The sequence below is a fragment of the Anomaloglossus baeobatrachus genome, chromosome 6 (genome assembly GCF_048569485.1).
Source record: "Anomaloglossus baeobatrachus isolate aAnoBae1 chromosome 6, aAnoBae1.hap1, whole genome shotgun sequence".
Taxonomy (NCBI): domain Eukaryota; kingdom Metazoa; phylum Chordata; class Amphibia; order Anura; family Aromobatidae; genus Anomaloglossus; species Anomaloglossus baeobatrachus.
The window spans coordinates 581,474,901-581,491,327 of NC_134358.1; the positions used below are offsets into that span (position 1 = coordinate 581,474,901).

General features: G+C 52.8%; 2 protein-coding genes across 8 annotated transcripts in view; one reads left to right on the plus strand and one right to left on the minus strand.

The window, feature by feature from the left end:
- The window catches only part of LOC142243730 (uncharacterized), a 1,240,762-nt gene that overhangs the window by 1,020,177 nt on the left and 204,158 nt on the right, over nt 1-16,427 (minus strand). The gene's annotated exons all lie outside the window — the stretch shown is intronic.
- The window catches only part of LOC142243729 (arf-GAP with GTPase, ANK repeat and PH domain-containing protein 3-like), a 367,370-nt gene that overhangs the window by 328,594 nt on the left and 22,349 nt on the right, over nt 1-16,427 (plus strand). For both annotated transcript variants that reach the window (XM_075315925.1, XM_075315926.1), the window contains 2 exons: nt 8,470-8,624; nt 8,710-8,800. In XM_075315925.1, coding sequence (XP_075172040.1) covers nt 8,470-8,624; nt 8,710-8,800 — 246 coding nt within the window. The remainder of the gene's footprint in view (nt 1-8,469; nt 8,625-8,709; nt 8,801-16,427) is intronic.

Here is a 16,427-nt window from a genome sequence, read left to right on the forward strand (position 1 = left end):
TACAGAGCTCTATAGTGTGACCTCTCTACAGTACAGAGCTCTATAGTGTGACCTCTCTACAGTACAGAGCTCTATAGTGTGACCTCTCTACAGTACAGAGCTCTATAGTGTGACCTCTCTACAGTACAGAGCTCTATAGTGTGACCCTCTCCTAACAGTACAGAGCTCTATAGTGTGACCTCTCTACAGTACAGAGCTCTATAGTGTGACCTCTCTACAGTACAGGGCTCTATAGTGTGACCTCTCTACAGTACAGAGCTCTATAGTGTGACCTGCTCTACAGTACAGAGCTCTATAGTGTGACCTCTCTACAGTACAGAGCTCTATAGTGTGACCTCTCTACAGTACAGAGCTCTATAGTGTGACCTCTCTACAGTACAGAGCTCTATAGTGTGACCTCTCTACAGTACAGAGCTCTATAGTGTGACCTCTCTACAGTACAGAGCTCTATAGTGTGACCTCTCTACAGTACAGAGCTCTATAGTGTGACCTCTCTACAGTACAGGAGCTCTATAGTGTGACCTCTCTACAGTACAGAGCTCTATAGTGTGACCTCTCTACAGTACAGAGCTCTATAGTGTGACCTCTCTACAGTACAGAGCTCTATAGTGTGACCTCTCTACAGTACAGAGCTCTATAGTGTGACCTCTCTACAGTACAGAGCTCTATAGTGTGACCGCTCTACAGTACAGGAGCTCTATAGTGTGACCTCTCTACAGTACAGAGCTCTATAGTGTGACCTCTCTACAGTACAGAGCTCTATAGTGTGACCTCTCTACAGTACAGAGCTCTATAGTGTGACCTCTCTACAGTACAGAGCTCTATAGTGTGACCTCTCTACAGTACAGGGCTCTATAGTGTGACCTCTCTACAGTACAGAGCTCTATAGTGTGACCTCTCTACAGTACAGAGCTCTATAGTGTGACCTCTCTACAGTACAGAGCTCTATAGTGTGACCTCTCTACAGTACAGAGCTCTATAGTGTGACCGCTCTACAGTACAGAGCTCTATAGTGTGACCTCTCTACAGTACAGAGCTCTATAGTGTGACCTCTCTACAGTACAGAGCTCTATAGTGTGACCTCTCTACAGTACAGAGCTCTATAGTGTGACCTCTCTACAGTACAGAGCTCTATAGTGTGACCTCTCTACAGTACAGGCTCTATAGTGTGACCTCTCTACAGTACAGGGCTCTATAGTGTGACCTCTCTACAGTACAGAGCTCTATAGTGTGACCTCTCTACAGTACAGAGCTCTATAGTGTGACCTCTCTACAGTACAGAGCTCTATAGTGTGACCTCTCTACAGTACAGGGCTCTATAGTGTGACCTCTCTACAGTACAGAGCTCTATAGTGTGACCGCTCTACAGTACAGGGCTCTATAGTGTGACCTCTCTACAGTACAGAGGCTCTATAGTGTGACCTCTCTACAGTACAGGAGCTCTATAGTGTGACCTCTCTACAGTACAGAGCTCTATAGTGTGACCTCTCTACAGTACAGGAGCTCTATAGTGTGACCTCTCTACAGTACAGAGCTCTATAGTGTGACCTCTCTACAGTACAGGGCTCTATAGTGTGACCTCTCTACAGTACAGAGCTCTATAGTGTGACCTCTCTACAGTACAGGGCTCTATAGTGTGACCTCTCTACAGTACAGAGCTCTATAGTGTGACCTCTCTACAGTACAGGGCTCTATAGTGTGACCTCTCTACAGTACAGAGCTCTATAGTGTGACCTCTCTACAGTACAGAGCTCTATAGTGTGACCTCTCTACAGTACAGAGCTCTATAGTGTGACCTCTCTACAGTACAGGGCTCTATAGTGTGACCTCTCTACAGTACAGAGCTCTATAGTGTGACCTCTCTACAGTACAGAGCTCTATAGTGTGACCTCTCTACAGTACAGAGCTCTATAGTGTGACCTCTCTACAGTACAGAGCTCTATAGTGTGACCGCTCTACAGTACAGAGCTCTATAGTGTGACCTCTCTACAGTACAGAGCTCTATAGTGTGACCTCTCTACAGTACAGAGCTCTATAGTGTGACCTCTCTACAGTACAGAGCTCTATAGTGTGACCTCTCTACAGTACAGAGCTCTATAGTGTGACCTCTCTACAGTACAGAGCTCTATAGTGTGACCTCTCTACAGTACAGAGCTCTATAGTGTGACCTCTCTACAGTACAGGAGCTCTATAGTGTGACCTCTCTACAGTACAGAGCTCTATAGTGTGACCGCTCTACAGTACAGAGCTCTATAGTGTGACCTCTCTACAGTACAGAGCTCTATAGTGTGACCTCTCTACAGTACAGAGCTCTATAGTGTGACCTCTCTACAGTACAGAGCTCTATAGTGTGACCTCTCTACAGTACAGAGCTCTATAGTGTGACCTCTCTACAGTACAGAGCTCTATAGTGTGACCGCTCTACAGTACAGAGCTCTATAGTGTGACCTCTCTACAGTACAGAGCTCTATAGTGTGACCTCTCTACAGTACAGAGCTCTATAGTGTGACCTCTCTACAGTACAGAGCTCTATAGTGTGACCTCTCTACAGTACAGAGCTCTATAGTGTGACCGCTCTACAGTACAGGAGCTCTATAGTGTGACCTCTCTACAGTACAGAGCTCTATAGTGTGACTCTCTCTACAGTACAGAGCTCTATAGTGTGACCTCTCTACAGTACAGGGCTCTATAGTGTGACCTCTCTACAGTACAGAGCTCTATAGTGTGACCGCTCTACAGTACAGAGCTCTATAGTGTGACCTCTCTACAGTACAGAGCTCTATAGTGTGACCTCTCTACAGTACAGAGGCTCTATAGTGTGACCCTCTCTACAGTACAGAGCTCTATAGTGTGACCTCTCTACAGTACAGGGCTCTATAGTGTGACCTCTCTACAGTACAGAGCTCTATAGTGTGACCTCTCTACAGTACAGAGGCTCTATAGTGTGACCTCTCTACAGTACAGAGCTCTATAGTGTGACCTCTCTACAGTACAGACCTCTATAGTGTGACCTCTCTACAGTACAGAGCTCTATAGTGTGACCTCTCTACAGTACAGGGCTCTATAGTGTGACCTCTCTACAGTACAGAGCTCTATAGTGTGACCTCTCTACAGTACAGAGCTCTATAGTGTGACCTCTCTACAGTACAGAGCTCTATAGTGTGACCTCTCTACAGTACAGGGCTCTATAGTGTGACCTCTCTACAGTACAGAGCTCTATAGTGTGACCTCTCTACAGTACAGAGCTCTATAGTGTGACCTCTCTACAGTACAGAGCTCTATAGTGTGACCTCTCTACAGTACAGAGCTCTATAGTGTGACCTCTCTACAGTACAGAGCTCTATAGTGTGACCTCTCTACAGTACAGAGCTCTATAGTGTGACCTCTCTACAGTACAGAGCTCTATAGTGTGACCTCTCTACAGTACAGAGCTCTATAGTGTGACCTCTCTACAGTACAGGGCTCTATAGTGTGACCTCTCTACAGTACAGGGCTCTATAGTGTGACCTCTCTACAGTACAGAGCTCTATAGTGTGACCTCTCTACAGTACAGGGCTCTATAGTGTGACCTCTCTACAGTACAGAGCTCTATAGTGTGACCTCTCTACAGTACAGGGCTCTATAGTGTGACCTCTCTACAGTACAGAGCTCTATAGTGTGACCTCTCTACAGTACAGAGCCTCTATAGTGTGACCTCTCTACAGTACAGAGCTCTATAGTGTGACCTCTCTACAGTACAGAGCTCTATAGTGTGACCTCTCTACAGTACAGACCTCTATAGTGTGATCTCTCTACAGTACAGAGCTCTATAGTGTGACCTCTCTACAGTACAGAGCTCTATAGTGTGACCTCTCTACAGTACAGAGCTCTATAGTGTGACCTCTCTACAGTACAGGGCTCTATAGTGTGACCTCTCTACAGTACAGGGCTCTATAGTGTGACCTCTCTACAGTACAGAGCTCTATAGTGTGACCGCTCCACAGTACAGAGCTCTATAGTGTGACCTCTCTACAGTACAGAGCTCTATAGTGTGACCTCTCTACAGTACAGAGCTCTATAGTGTGACCTCTCTACAGTAGCAGAGCTCTATAGTGTGACCTCTCTACAGTACAGAGCTCTATAGTGTGACCTCTCTACAGTACAGAGCTCTATAGTGTGACCGCTCTACAGTACAGAGCTCTATAGTGTGACCCGCTCTACAGTACAGAGCTCTATAGTGTGACCTCTCTACAGTGCAGAGCTCTATAGTGTGACCTCTCTACAGTACAGAGCTCTATAGTGTGACCTCTCTACAGTACAGGGCTCTATAGTGTGACCTCTCTACAGTACAGAGCTCTATAGTGTGACCTCTCTACAGTACAGAGCTCTATAGTGTGACCTCTCTACAGTACAGAGCTCTATAGTGTGACCTCTCTACAGTACAGAGCTCTATAGTGTGACCTCTCTACAGTACAGGGCTCTATAGTGTGACCTCTCTACAGTACAGAGCTCTATAGTGTGACCGCTCTACAGTACAGAGCTCTATAGTGTGACCTCTCTACAGTACAGAGCTCTATAGTGTGACCTCTCTACAGTACAGAGCTCTATAGTGTGACCTCTCTACAGTGCAGAGCTCTATAGTGTGACCTCTCTACAGTACAGAGCTCTATAGTGTGACCTCTCTACAGTGCAGAGCTCTATAGTGTGACCTCTCTACAGTACAGAGCTCTATAGTGTGACCGCTCTACAGTACAGAGCTCTATAGTGTGACCTCTCTACAGTACAGAGCTCTATAGTGTGACCTCTCTACAGTACAGAGGCTCTATAGTGTGACCTCTCTACAGTACAGAGCTCTATAGTGTGACCTCTCCTACAGTACAGAGCTCTATAGTGTGACCTCTCTACAGTACAGAGCTCTATAGTGTGACCTCTCTACAGTACAGAGCTCTATAGTGTGACCTCTCTACAGTACAGAGCTCTATAGTGTGACCTCTCTACAGTACAGAGCTCTATAGTGTGACCTCTCTACAGTACAGAGCTCTATAGTGTGACCTCTCTACAGTACAGAGCCTCTATAGTGTGACCTCTCTACAGTACAGAGCTCTATAGTGTGACCTCTCTACAGTACAGGGCTCTATAGTGTGACCTCTCTACAGTACAGAGCTCTATAGTGTGACCGCTCTACAGTACAGAGCTCTATAGTGTGACCGCTCTACAGTACAGGGCTCTATAGTGTGACCTCTCTACAGTACAGAGCTCTATAGTGTGACCTCTCTACAGTACAGAGCTCTATAGTGTGACCGCTCTACAGTACAGGGCTCTATAGTGTGACCGCTCTACAGTACAGAGCTCTATAGTGTGACCTCTCTACAGTACAGAGCTCTATAGTGTGACCTCTCTACAGTACAGGGCTCTATAGTGTGACCTCTCTACAGTACAGGGCTCTATAGTGTGACCGCTCTACAGTACAGGGCTCTATAGTGTGACCTCTCTACAGTACAGGGCTCTATAGTGTGACCTCTCTACAGTACAGAGCTCTATAGTGTGACCTCTCTACAGTACAGAGCTCTATAGTGTGACCGCTCTACAGTACAGGGCTCTATAGTGTGACCTCTCTACAGTACAGGGCTCTATAGTGTGACCTCTCTACAGTACAGAGCTCTATAGTGTGACCTCTCTACAGTACAGAGCTCTATAGTGTGCCCTCTCTACAGTACAGAGCTCTATAGTGTGTCCGCTCTACAGTACAGAGCTCTATAGTGTGACCTCTCTACAGTACAGAGATCTATAGTGTGACCTCTCTACAGTACAGAGCTTTATAGTGTGACTACTCTTACAGGAGATAATCCATAGTGTGACCGCTCTTACAGGAGAGAATCCATAGTGTGACCGCTCTTACAGGAGGGAATCCATAGTGTGACCTCTCTTACAGGAGAGAATCCATAGTGTGACCGCTCTTACAGGAGAGAATCCATAGTGTGACCGCTCTTACAGGAGATAATCCATAGTGTGACCGCTCTTACAGGAGAGAATCCACTGTGTGACTGCTCTTACAGGAGAGAATCCATAGTGTGACTGCTCTTACAGGAGGGAATCCATAGTGTGACCGCTCTTACAGGAGATAATCCACTGTGTGACTGCTCTTACAGGAGAGAATCCATAGTGTGACTGCTCTTACAGGAGGGAATCCATAGTGTGACCGCTCTTACAGGAGATAATCCATAGTGTGACCGCTCTTACAGGAGATAATCCATAGTGTGACCGCTCTTACAGGATAGAATCCATAGTGTGACCGCTCTTACAGGAGAGAATCCATAGTGTGACCGCTCTTACAGGAAATAATCCATAGTGTGACCGCTCTTACAGGAGATAATCCATAGTGTGACCGCTCTTACAGGAGAGAATCCATAGTGTGACTGCTCTTACAGGAGGGAATCCATAGTGTGACCGCTCTTACAGGAGAGAATCCATAGTGTGACTGCTCTTACAGGAGAGAATCCATAGTGTGACTGCTCTTACAGGAGAGAATCCATAGTGTGACTGCTCTTACAGGAGAGAATCCATAGTGTGACTGCTCTTACAGGAGAGAATCCATATTGTGACTGCTCTTACAGGAGAGAATCCATAGTGTGACTGCTCTTACAGGAGAGAATCCATAGTGTGACCGCTCTTACAGGAGAGAATCCATAATGTGCTCTTACAGGAGAGAATCCATAGTGTGACCGCTCTTACAGGAGATAATCTTTAGTGTGACCGCTCTAACAGGAGATAATCCATAGTGTGACCGCTCTTACAGGAGATAATCCATAGTGTGACCGCACTTACAGAAGAGATTCCATAGTGTGACTACTCTTACAGGAGGGAATCCATAGTGTGACCGCTCTTACAGGAGAGAATCCATAGTGTGACTGCTCTTACAGGAGAGAATCCATAGTGTGACTGCTCTTACAGGAGAGAGTCCATAGTGTGACTGCTCTTACAGGAGAGAATCCAAATTGTGACTGCTCTTACAGGAGAGAATCCATAGTGTGACCGCTCTTACAGGAGAGAATCCATAGTGTGACTGCTCTTACAGGAGAGAATCCAAATTGTGACTGCTATTACAGGAGAGAATCCATAGTGTGACCGCTCTTACAGGAGATAATCCATAGTGTGACCGCATTTACAGAAGAGATTCCATAGTGTGACTACTCTTACAGGAGGGAATCCATAGTGTGACCGCTCTTACAGGAGAGAATCCATAGTGTGACTGCTCTTACAGGAGAGAATCCATAGTGTGACTGCTCTTACAGGAGAGAGTCCATAGTGTGACTGCTCTTACAGGAGAGAATCCAAATTGTGACTGCTCTTACAGGAGAGAATCCATAGTGTGACCTCTCTTACAGGAGAGAATCCATAGTGTGACTGCTCTTATAGGAGAGAATCCAAATTGTGACTGCTATTACAGGAGAGAATCCATAGTGTGACCGCTCTTACAGGAGAGAATCCATAGTGTGCTCTTACAGGAGAGAATCCATAGTGTGCTCTTACAGGAGATAATCCGTAGTGTGCTCTTACAGGAGAGAATCCATAGTGTGACTGCTCTTACAGGAGAGAATCCATAGTGTGACCGCTCTTACAGGAGAGAATCCACAGTGTGATTGGTATTATAGAAGTGAATCTATAGCATTTTTGCTCTTACAGGAGAGAATCCATAGTGTGACTGCTCTTACAGGAGAGAATCCATAGTGTGACCGCTATTACAGGAGAGAATCCATAGTGTGCTGTTACAGGAGAGAATCCATAGTGTGACCGCTCTTACAGGAGAGAATCCACAGTGTGATTGGTATTACAGAAGTAAATCCATAGTATTACTGCTCTTACAGGAGAGAATCCATAGTGTGATTGGTATTACAGAAGTGAATCCATAGTATTACTGGTCTTATAGGAGAGAATCCATAGTGTGACCGCTCTTACAGGAGAGAATCCACAGTGTGATTGGTATTACAGAAGTGATTCCATAGTATTACTGCTCTTACAGGAGAGATTCCATAGTTTGACCGCTCTTACAGGAGAGAATCCATAGTGTGTCCGCTCTTACAGGAGAGAATCCATAGTGTGCTCTTACAGGAGAGAATCCATAGTGTGACTGCTCTTACAGGAGAGAGTCCATAGTGTGACTGCTCTTACAGGAGAGAATCCATCCATAGTGTGACTGGTATTACAGAAGACTATTCACAGTGTGATTGCTTTTGAGAAGTGAATCCATAGTATTACTGCTCTTACAGGAGAGAATCAGTAGTGTGCTTTCTCTTTCCATACACTGCTCGTTCCCAGTAGCTTACATTTTGTTTGCATTTTGGACAGGTTCAGTACTTTTTTACATTTAGATGCTTGTCGAGGTTGTGGTCAGTGACTGATATTTGGACGTTGCGCCCTTCGAGTTTATTGAAGACTCCATTCTTTGGCACATTTTGAAGTGCAGTCATTCTTTGCCTCTTCTATACCCAGAACCCGAGGAGTCTTATGGCTTTGTGATTGTTTCCTTGAGTGGTCAAAGTTGGCATTTCGAGGCGTCGATCTATGAGGACCGTGAGCTTTGGGTTCAGGCCATTGAGAGCCAAATCTTGGCAAGTCTGCAGAGCTGTGAGAGTGCGAAAAATAAGGTGGGGTGCAAGACGTGATGAGTGCCAATAACTGCAGAGTACCCCGCCCTGCGCCCCATAACCCGCTCTTTTCCTCTTCTTCCAGGCTCGTCTCGGCAGTCAGAGTGATGCTGTCGCCATCCAGTCTATACGGAGTGTGAGGGGCAACAGCCTGTGTGTAGACTGTGACACTCCCAGTGAGTACACGCTCAGAGCACCACATGGTTCACAAATTCATTGTTTGTAGAAGAAGCCATTTGTGTTGAGCTTTTGAGATATCTACCTCATCTGAATCGTTATTTTGGAAGCAAATGCCCATGTTGCCTATTATTTGTTTATAAAGCACCATTCATTCCCGGTGTAAAGAAGGGGCTACATAGAAAACTAATATCATTACTGTAAGCAAACTGGTACAGAAGGGAGAGCGGGCTTCTATAGGATAATAGGGAGGAGATGGCAGGCTGGGGGGCTTGCGGCAGATCCAGTGGCGGTGAGGCGGCAGCTCTGGTGGTGAGGAAGTGTTAGCTCCAGAGATTGTGAGGAAGTGTTAGCTCTAGAGATGCTGAGGCGGCAGCTTCTGGTGGTGGTGAGGCGGTAGCTCTGGTGGTGAGAAAGTGTTAGCTCTGGTGGTGGGGAGGTGTTAGCTCTGGTGGTGGGGAGGGTGGCAACTCTTGTGGTGGTGGAGAGGGGTTAGCTCTGGTGCTGGTGAGGCGGAAGCTCCTGTGGTGATGGCAAGGGGTTAGCTCTGGTGGTGGTGAGGCGGCAGCTCCTGTGGTGATGGCAAGGGGTTAGCTCTGGTGCTGGGGAGGTGGCAACTCTTGTGGTGGTGGAGAGGGGTTAGCTCTGGTGGTGGTGAGGCGGAAGCTCCTGTGGTGGTGGGGAGGGGTTAGCTCTGGTGGTGGTGAGTCGGCAGCTCTTATGGTACTGGGTAGGGGTTAGCTCTGGTGGTTTAGAGATGTTTGCTCTAGTGGTGGAAAGGTGTTTGCTCTGGTGGTTGGGAGGTGTTAGCTCAGGTGGTGTTGAGGCGGTGGTGGTGACCTGTGCTGGTGATGAGACAGCAGCTACTGTGGTGGTGGGGAGGTGTTTGCTCTGGTGCTGGGGAGGTGTTTGCTCTGGTGCTGGGGAGGTGTTTGCTCTGGTGCTGGGGAGGTGTTTGCTCTGGTGGTGGGGAAGTGTTTGCTCTGGTGCTGGGGAGGGGTTTGCTCTGGTGCTGGGGAGGGGTTGGCTCTGGTGCTGGGGAGGGGTTGGCTCTGGTGCTGGGGAGGGATTTGCTCTGGTGCTGGGGAGGGGTTTGCTCTGGTGCTGGGGAGGGGTTGGCTCTGGTGCTGGGGAGGGGTTGGCTCTGGTGCTGGGGAGGTGTTTGCTCTGGTGCTGGGGAGGGGTTTGCTCTGGTGCTGGGGAGGGGTTGGCTCTGGTGCTGGGGAGGGGTTGGCTCTGGTGCTGGGGAGGGGTTTGCTCTGGTGCTGGGGAGGGGTTGGCTCTGGTGCTGGGGAGGGGTTGGCTCTGGTGCTGGGGAGGGGTTTGCTCTGGTGCTGGGGAGGGGTCGGCTCTGGTGGTGGGGAGGGGTCGGCTCTGGTGCTGGGGAGGGGTTTGCTCTGGTGCTGGGGAGGGGTTGGCTCTGGTGCTGGGGAGGGGTTGGCTCTGGTGCTGGGGAGGGGTTTGCTCTGGTGCTGGGGAGGAGTCGGCTCTGCTGCTGGGGAGGGGTCGGCTCTGCTGCTGGGGAGGGGTCGGCTCTGGTGCTGGGGAGGGGTCGGCTCTGGTGCTGGGGAGGGGTCGGCTCTGGTGCTGGGGAGGGGTCGGCTCTGGTGCTGGGGAGGGGTCGGCTCTGGTGCTGGGGAGGGGTCGGCTCTGGTGCTGGGGAGGGGTCGGCTCTGGTGCTGGGGAGGGGTTTGCTCTGGTGCTGGGGAGGGGTTGGCTCTGGTGCTGGGGAGGGGTTGGCTCTGGTGCTGGGGAGGGGTTTGCTCTGGTGCTGGGGAGGGGTGTGCTATGGTGCTGGGGAGGGGTTTGCTCTGGTGCTGGGGAGGGGTTTGCTCTGATGCTGGGGAGGGGTTTGCTCTGGTGGTGGGGAGGGGTCGGCTCTGGTGGTGGGGAGGGGTTTGCTCTGCTGCTGGGGAGGGGTTTGCTCTGGTGCTGGGGAGGGGTTGGCTCTGGTGCTGGGGAGGGGTCGGCTCTGCCGCTGGGGAGGGGTCGGCTCTGGTGCTGGGGAGGGGTCGGCTCTGGTGCTGGGGAGGGGTTGGCTCTGGTGCTGGGGAGGGGTTGGCTCTGGTGCTGGGGAGGGGGTTGGCTCTGGTGCTGGGGAGGGGTTGGCTCTGGTGCTGGGGAGGGGTTTGCTATGGAGCTGGGGAGGGGTTTGCTCTGGTGCTGGGGAGGGGTTGGCTCTGGTGCTGGGGAGGGGTTTGCTCTGGTGCTGGGGAGGGGTTTGCTCTGGTGCTGGGGAGGGGTTGGCTCTGGTGCTGGGGAGGGGTTGCCTCTGGTGCTGGGGAGGGGTTTGCTCTGGTGCTGGGGAGGGGATGGCTCTGGTGCTGGGGAGGGGTTTGCTCTGGTGCTGGGGAGGGGTTTGCTCTGGTGCTGGGGAGGGGTTGGCTCTGGTGCTGGGGAGGGGTTGGCTCTGGTGCTGGGGAGGGGTTGGCTCTGGTGCTGGGGAGGGGTTGGCTCTGGTGCTGGGGAGGGGTTGGCTCTGGTGCTGGGGAGGGGTCGGCTCTGGTGCTGGGGAAGGGGTCGGCTCTGGTGCTGGGGAGGGGTTTGCTCTGGTGCTGGGGAGGGGTTTGCTCTGGTGCTGGGGAGGGGTTTGCTCTGGTGCTGGGGAGGGGTTTGCTCTGGTGCTGGGGAGAGGTTTGCTCTGGTGCTGGGGAGGGTTTGCTCTGGTGCTGGGGAGGGGTTTGCTCTGCTGCTGGGGAGGGGTCGGCTCTGGTGCTGGGGAGGGGTCGGCTCTGGTGCTGGGGAGGGGTTTGCCATGGTGCTGGGGAGGGGTTTGCTCTGGTGCCGGGGAGGGGTTTGCTCTGGTGCTGGGGAGGGGTTTGCTCTGATGCTGGGGAGGGGTTTGCTCTGGTGGTGGGGAGGGGTCGGCTCTGGTGGTGGGGAGGGGTTTGCTCTGCTGCTGGGGAGGGGTTTGCTCTGGTGCTGGGGAGGGGTTGGCTCTGGTGCTGGGGAGGGGTCGGCTCTGCCGCTGGGGAGGGGTCGGCTCTGGTGCTGGGGAGGGGTCGGCTCTGGTGCTGGGGAGGGGTTGGCTCTGGTGCTGGGGAGGGGTTGGCTCTGGTGCTGGGGAGGGGTTGGCTCTGGTGCTGGGGAGGGGTTGGCTCTGGTGCTGGGGAGGGGTTTGCTATGGAGCTGGGGAGGGGTTTGCTCTGGTGCTGGGGAGGGGTTGGCTCTGGTGCTGGGGAGGGGTTTGCTCTGGTGCTGGGGAGGGGTTTGCTCTGGTGCTGGGGAGGGGTTGGCTCTGGTGCTGGGGAGGGGTTGCCTCTGGTGCTGGGGAGGGGTTTGCTCTGGTGCTGGGGAGGGGATGGCTCTGGTGCTGGGGAGGGGTTTGCTCTGGTGCTGGGGAGGGGTTTGCTCTGGTGCTGGGGAGGGGTTGGCTCTGGTGCTGGGGAGGGGTTGGCTCTGGTGCTGGGGGAGGGGTTGGCTCTGGTGCTGGGGAGGGGGTTGGCTCTGGTGCTGGGGAGGGGTCGGCTCTGGTGCTGGGAGGGGTCGGCTCTGGTGCTGGGGAGGGGTCGGCTCTGGTGCTGGGGAGGGGGTTTGCTCTGGTGCTGGGGAGGGGTTTGCTCTGGTGCTGGGGAGGGGTTTGCTCTGGTGCTGGGGGAGGGGTTTGCTCTGGTGCTGGGGAGAGGGTTTGCTCTGGTGCTGGGGAGGGGTTTGCTCTGGTGCTGGGGAGGGGTTTGCTCTGCTGCTGGGGAGGGGTCGGCTCTGGTGCTGGGGAGGGGTCGGCTCTGGTGCTGGGGAGGGGTTTGCCATGGTGCTGGGGAGGGGTTTGCTCTGGTGCCGGGGAGGGGTTTGCTCTGGTGCTGGGGAGGGGTTTGCTCTGGTGCTGGGGAGGGGTTTGCTCTGGTGCTGGGGACGGGTTGGCTCTGGTGCTGGGGAGGGGTTGGCTCTGGTGCTGGGGAGGGGTTTGCTCTGGTGCTGGGGAGGGGTTTGCTCTGGTGCTGGGGAGGGGTTGGCTCTGGTGCTGGGGAGGGGTTGGCTCTGGTGCTGGGGAGGGGTTGGCTCTGGTGCTGGGGAGGGGTTTGCTCTGGTGCTGGGGAGGGGTTTGCTCTGGTGCTGGGGAGGGGTCGGCTCTGGTGCTGGGGAGGGGTCGGCTCTGGTGCTGGGGAGGGGTCGGCTCTGGTGCTGGGGAGGGGTTGGCTCTGGTGCTGGGGAGAGGTTGGCTCTGGTGCTGGGGAGGGGTTTGCTCTGGTGCTGGGGAGGGGTTGGCTCTGGTGCTGGGGAGGGGTTGGCTCTGATGCTGGGGAGGGGTTTGCTCTGGTGCTGGGGAGGGGTCGGCTCTGGTGGTGGGGAGGGGTCGGCTCTGGTGCTGGGGAGGGGTTTGCTCTGGTGCTGGGGAGGGGTTGGCTCTGGTGCTGGGGAGGGGTTTGCTCTGGTGCTGGGGAGGGGTTTGCTCTGGTGCTGGGGAGGAGTCGGCTCTGCTGCTGGGGAGGGGTCGGCTCTGCTGCTGGGGAGGGGTCGGCTCTGCTGCTGGGGAGGGGTTGGCTCTGGTGCTGGGGAGGGGTCGGCTCTGGTGCTGGGGAGGGGTCGGCTCTGGTGGTGGGGAGGGGTCGGCTCTGGTGCTGGGGAGGGGTCGGCTCTGGTGCTGGGGAGGGGTTTTGCTCTGGTGCTGGGGAGGGGTTGGCTCTGGTGCTGGGAGGGGTTGGCTCTGGTGCTGGGGAGGGGTTTGCTCTGGTGCTGGGGAGGGGTTTGCTCTGGTGCTGGGGAGGGGTGTGCTCTGGTGCTGGGGAGGGGTGTGCTATGGTGCTGGGGAGGGGTGTGCTCTGGTGCTGGGGAGGGGTTTGCTCTGATGCTGGGGAGGGGTTTGCTCTGGTGGTGGGGAGGGGTCGGCTCTGGTGGTGGGGAGGGGTCGGCTCTGGTGCTGGGGAGGGGTTTGCTCTGCTGCTGGGGAGGGGTTTGCTCTGGTGCTGGGGAGGGGTTGGCTCTGGTGCTGGGGAGGGGTCGGCTCTGCCGCTGGGGAGGGGTCGGCTCTGGTGCTGGGGAGGGGTCGGCTCTGGTGCTGGGGAGGGGTCGGCTCTGGTGCTGGGGAGGGGTTGGCTCTGGTGCTGGGGAGGGGTTTGCTCTGGTGCTGGGGAGGGGTTGGCTCTGGTGCTGGGGAGGGGTTGGCTCTGGTGCTGGGGAGGGGTTGGCTCTGGTGCTGGGGAGGGGTTGGCTCTGGTGGTGCTGGTGAAGTGTTGGCTCTGGTAGTGGTGAGGCGGCAGCTCCTATGGTAGTGGTGAGGCGGCAGCTCCTATGGTAGTGGTGAGGCGGCAGCTCCTATGGTAGTGGTGAGGCGGCAGCTCCTATGGTAGTGGTGAGGCGGCAGCTCCTATGGTAGTGGTGAGGCGGCAGCTCCTATGGTAGTGGTGAGGCGGCAGCTCCTATGGTAGTGGTGAGGCGGCAGCTCCTATGGTAGTGGTGAGGCGGCAGCTCCTATGGTAGTGGTGAGGCGGCAGCTACTATGGTAGTGGGGAGTGATTAGCTCCAGTGAGGCGAAGGTGTTAGCTCTGGGGGTGGGGAGGGGGCAGTGGAGTCATTGCAGACTGTAGCTTTCTTGAACAGATGAGGGTTTTAAGTTCCTTTAGAAGCTTCTGAAAGTAGTGGATAATCTGATGTGTTGGGGCACGGAATTTCAGAGTATGGGGGATACTCGGGAGACGTCTTGGAGATGTTTGGGTGAGGAACTATTTAGAGTGCAGGAGAGAAGGAGGTCTTGGGAGGACTGGAGATTACGCATTGGAGTATATCGGGAGATTAGTTTGGATATGTGGAGGAGACATTATGGTCAGCTCTGTAGGTCAGTGTTAGTAGCTTGAATTGGATGAATTGGGAGCCAATTAAGGGATTTGCCGAGTGGAGATGCGGAGCATCACTGAGGACAGATGTGGATTAGTTTGGTAGCAAAATTAAGGACGGACTGGAGAAGTGCGAGAGTATTAGCTGGGAGGCCACAAAGAAGAATGTTGCAGTAGTAGAGGCAGGAGATGATGAGAGAACGCAGTAGCATTTTTGTAAATTGAGAGTTGAGGAAAGGACGGATTCTGGAAATATTTTTGAGTTGGAGGCAACAGGAGGTGGTGAGGACTTGGATGTGCACTGTGAAGGACAAGGCAGAGTCTCAATTCCGAGGCAGCAGACTTCCGTATAGGGGAAAGCATGGTGTCATTTGTTGTAATAGATAGATCAGATAGGCAAGATAAGTGAGATGGAGGAAATATGGAGAGTTCGGCTTTGTCCATATGGGCTTTAGGAAGTGGAAAAAGGAGGAGGTGTGGCTGATAGACACTCCGGTATTCTGAACTGCAGAGAGGTAATGTCTGGGCCAGAGAAGTAGATCTGAGGGTCATCAGAGGATAGATGGTACTGGAAGCCAAGGGACTTTGAGTTGTCCAGGGAAAAGGTATAGATGGAGAAGAATAAGGGTCCCAGGACGGAACCTTGAGAGACTTCAACACAGAGGGCGTGATGAGGAGGTTGTGTGGGTGTGTGAGACACTGAAAGTGCGGTTATTGAGGTTTCAGGAGATCCAGGAGAGGGCGAGGTCTGTGATTTCGAGGCAAGAGAAGAGCTGTAGTAGGAGGGAACAGTCAACAGTGTTGAAGGCAGGGAGCAGGTCTATAAAGAGGGGCATAGCATAATGTAGAAGGCAGAGGACAGGTCTAGAAAGAGGAACACAGAGTAATGTAGAAGGCAGAGAACAGGTCTAGGAGGAGGAGCACAGAGTAATGTAGAAGGCAGAGGACAGGTCTAGGAGGAGGAGCACAGAGTAATGTAGAAGGCAGAGGACAGGTCTAGGAGGAGGAGCACAGAGTAATGTAGAAAGCAGAGGACAGGTCTAGGAGGAGGAGCACAGAGTAATGTAGAAGGCAGAGAACAGGTCTAGAAGGAGGAGCACAGAATAATGTAGAAGGCAGAGGACACGTCTAGAAAGAGGAACACAGAGTAATGTAGAAGGCAGAGAACAGGTCTAGGAGGAGGAGCACAGAGTAATGTAGAAGGCAGTGGACAGGTCTAGGAGGAGAAGCACAGAGTAATGTAGAAGGCAGTGGACAGGTCTAGGAGGAGGAGCACAGAGTAATGTAGAAGGCAGAGGACAGGTCTAGGAGGAGGAGCACAGAGTAATGTAGAAGGCAGAGGACAGGTCTAGGAGGAGAAGCACAGAGTAATGTAGAAGGCAGAGGACAGGTCTAGGAGGAGGAGCACAGAGTAATGTAGAAGGCAGAGGACAGGTCTAGGAGGAGGAGCACAGAGTAATGTAGAAGGCAGTGGACAGGTCTAGGAGGAGGAGCACAGAGTAATGTAGAAGGCAGAAGACAGGTCTAGGAGGAGGAGCACAGAGTAATGTAGAAGGCAGAGGACAGGTCCAGGAGGAGGAGTACACAGTAATGTAGAAGGCAGAGGACAGATCCAGGAGGAGGAGCACAGAGTAATGTAGAAGGCAGAGGACAGGTCCAGGAGGTGGAGCACAGCGTAATGTAGAAGGCAGAGGACAGGTCTAGAAGGATGAGTACAGAGTAATGTAGAAGGCAGAGGACAGGTCTAGGAGGAGGAGCACAGAGTAATGTAAAAGGCAGAGGACAGGTCTAGGAGGAGGAGCACAGAGTAATGTAGAATGCAGAGGACAAGTCTAGGAGGAGGAGGACAGAGTAA